General features: G+C 41.6%; 1 protein-coding gene across 1 annotated transcript; it reads left to right on the forward strand.

Annotated features, from left to right (window-relative positions):
• The first annotated feature begins 697 nt into the window (after nucleotides 1–697).
• On the forward strand, nucleotides 698–1,360 carry LOC131224835 (AP2/ERF and B3 domain-containing protein Os01g0141000-like). Its single transcript, XM_058220247.1, has one exon. The coding sequence runs from the start codon at nucleotides 700–702 to the stop codon at nucleotides 1,318–1,320; it is 621 nt and encodes a 206-aa protein (XP_058076230.1). The 5' UTR covers nucleotides 698–699; the 3' UTR covers nucleotides 1,321–1,360.
• Nucleotides 1,361–2,141: the final 781 nt, after the last annotated feature.

A 2,141-nucleotide genomic window follows, 5' to 3' on the forward strand; every position in this document is an offset into this window, starting at 1 on the left:
ATCCTCTTCAAACGGAATCGGATTGCGTACTGAGTTACTCAGTAGGCTCTTATCGTAATGAGTAAACTCTGTTATGCCCACCGTGAATGCACGTGGTTTATCCACGCCGTCCATCATTTTTGACAGATCATTTTAGATGTTGAACCCAAAATTGAAGCATATCTACAGCTCAAGTGGACCATACCACAGGAAACAGTGGAACTATTAATTTCCACCGTTGGAACCTTTCCAAGGCCCACAGTGATGTTTATTTATCATCCAACATGTTAATAAGATCAAGAAGACATGGATGAATGGAAAAAACAAATATCATCTTGATCTAACACTTCTGTGGTCCCCAGTAACTTTTGAACGCTAGAAATTCAATTCACACTCTTTCCGTTGGTGTTGTCCACTTGAACTTTGGATAGACTTAATTTTTAGAAAAAATCTCTAAAATTATCTGTTAAAATGGATGGATGGAGTGGATAAAATTCATGAATGACGGTGGGCCCCACAGAGTTTACTCAGTACGCTTAGGGTGCTGAGTTACTCAGTACGCAATCGGCTTCCTCTTCGAAAATGCACCGATATTTCCTATCACCCGTAGAAAATGGTAATTTCTTTCCTTCTTCTGAGCATTTTCTACTACTGATGCTAATGCTATGTGTATTTCATTCACACTTTCTTTGATTTCTGTGTAAAAGAAAATGAGAAAACATGAATTCAATAGAAGAAGAAAGCTTTCCTGATTTCACCAATCTGTTCTTGTTAGCAGAATGCGCTTGTGCTGGCCGACCATCTTCACCTCCTCCATGCAAGAAGCTCTGTGGGCCTGGCCTACCATCTTCATCTCCTCCATGGAAGAAGCTCCACGGACCTTGGCCACCATCTTCATCTCTTCCATACAAGAAGCTCCGTGGGCCTGAAGCACCACCTCTCATTGGGTGGCTTGAGGCCCATGTACGTCTCAAGGGCACCACACCTCTATGTTTTGGCCAAAAGCTACTAACACAGACAGACACCGAAGATAATCACAACCGTTTGTTGATCCCTAAGGAAATGATAAGGCAGATCATGTTGGCAAATGTGATGACGGACGAGGAGAAGGCAAAAGTGAGGTCGGGGAACGAGGGCTTGCACGTGTTGGTTTTGGACCGTATGGGCCGGACGTGGGGGCTGGTGTTCAAGTACTGGGAGAGCTGCAATAGCCATGTGCTGATTGGGAAATGGAAGAGGCTGGTGAAAGAGAATGGTTTGCGGGCCAACGTTGATCACGTAAATCTGTGGGCCTTTCGGGCAGGTGGGCCCAACGGCCCGTTGCGCTTCGTCGTGGCATGAGAAGTTGCACTGACATGATCTATACGAGGGTACAAGTGTAAAAAAAAAAGAGTTCATACCCTTTATAGATTTTTAGTTTTTTATTTTTAAGGTTTTGCATTTTTGTTTAGCAATTTTTAAAATGGCGATGGCTTATCGTCCTTGCATGCGGCAGAGGTTATCCAGGCCGTCCAAACTAGGGGGCACATTTTCAATGGAGTGTAGAATGTTGGGGTGGTGAAAACTGTTGTTTTTAATGTTTTAAATCAATTCAGAAACAGGTCCGTCGATGTCATCGAGCATTGTTGGATGCCATTGAGTAGTTACACGATCCCATCGTGATTTTTGGAAATTTCTCCAATTATTTGCTAGACAAATTGGGTGCCTGCTTGAGGCCATCGAGCTTAGTTTCAATTTTATCGAAACTTAAGTTTGATGCAATCTAGATCCATCAAAGTACAATTGAGAATCTTTGAATTTCCACAATTTGTCTCCGGACGGTTTTGATTTTTTTATGCTATTGAAGTGGCTTCGATGCCATCAACCATCTGTTTATAACATCGAAGTCTCATGAAAGGTGTCATCGGGCATGTCGCAGAGTTACGCAAAGTTGCGAATTTGTGGAAATTTATTTTCGATTTTGTTTGGGATTCTTTCCATGATTATAAATATAGGTTGTAATCGGAACTAGGGTATTACACAACTTTTTTTTAATTCATTTCTAGGATTTTAAGGGTGTAGCTGGTGTTGATTTGAGGCTTGTTCGGATTAGGAATTCTTTAAACTCTTGTGATTTTCTGTTTTCATAGTGATATTTGTCGCCGTGTAAAAGTATTTTTTTC

Source organism: Magnolia sinica, chromosome 14 (assembly GCF_029962835.1).
Source record: "Magnolia sinica isolate HGM2019 chromosome 14, MsV1, whole genome shotgun sequence".
In the NCBI taxonomy this organism is placed as follows: Eukaryota; Viridiplantae; Streptophyta; class Magnoliopsida; order Magnoliales; family Magnoliaceae; genus Magnolia; species Magnolia sinica.

What these genes read in the sequence shown, in the direction of transcription:
- LOC131224835 (XM_058220247.1), top strand. Translation starts at nt 700, where the DNA reads ATGAATTCAATAGAAGAAGAAAGCTTTCCTGATTTCACCAATCTGTTC.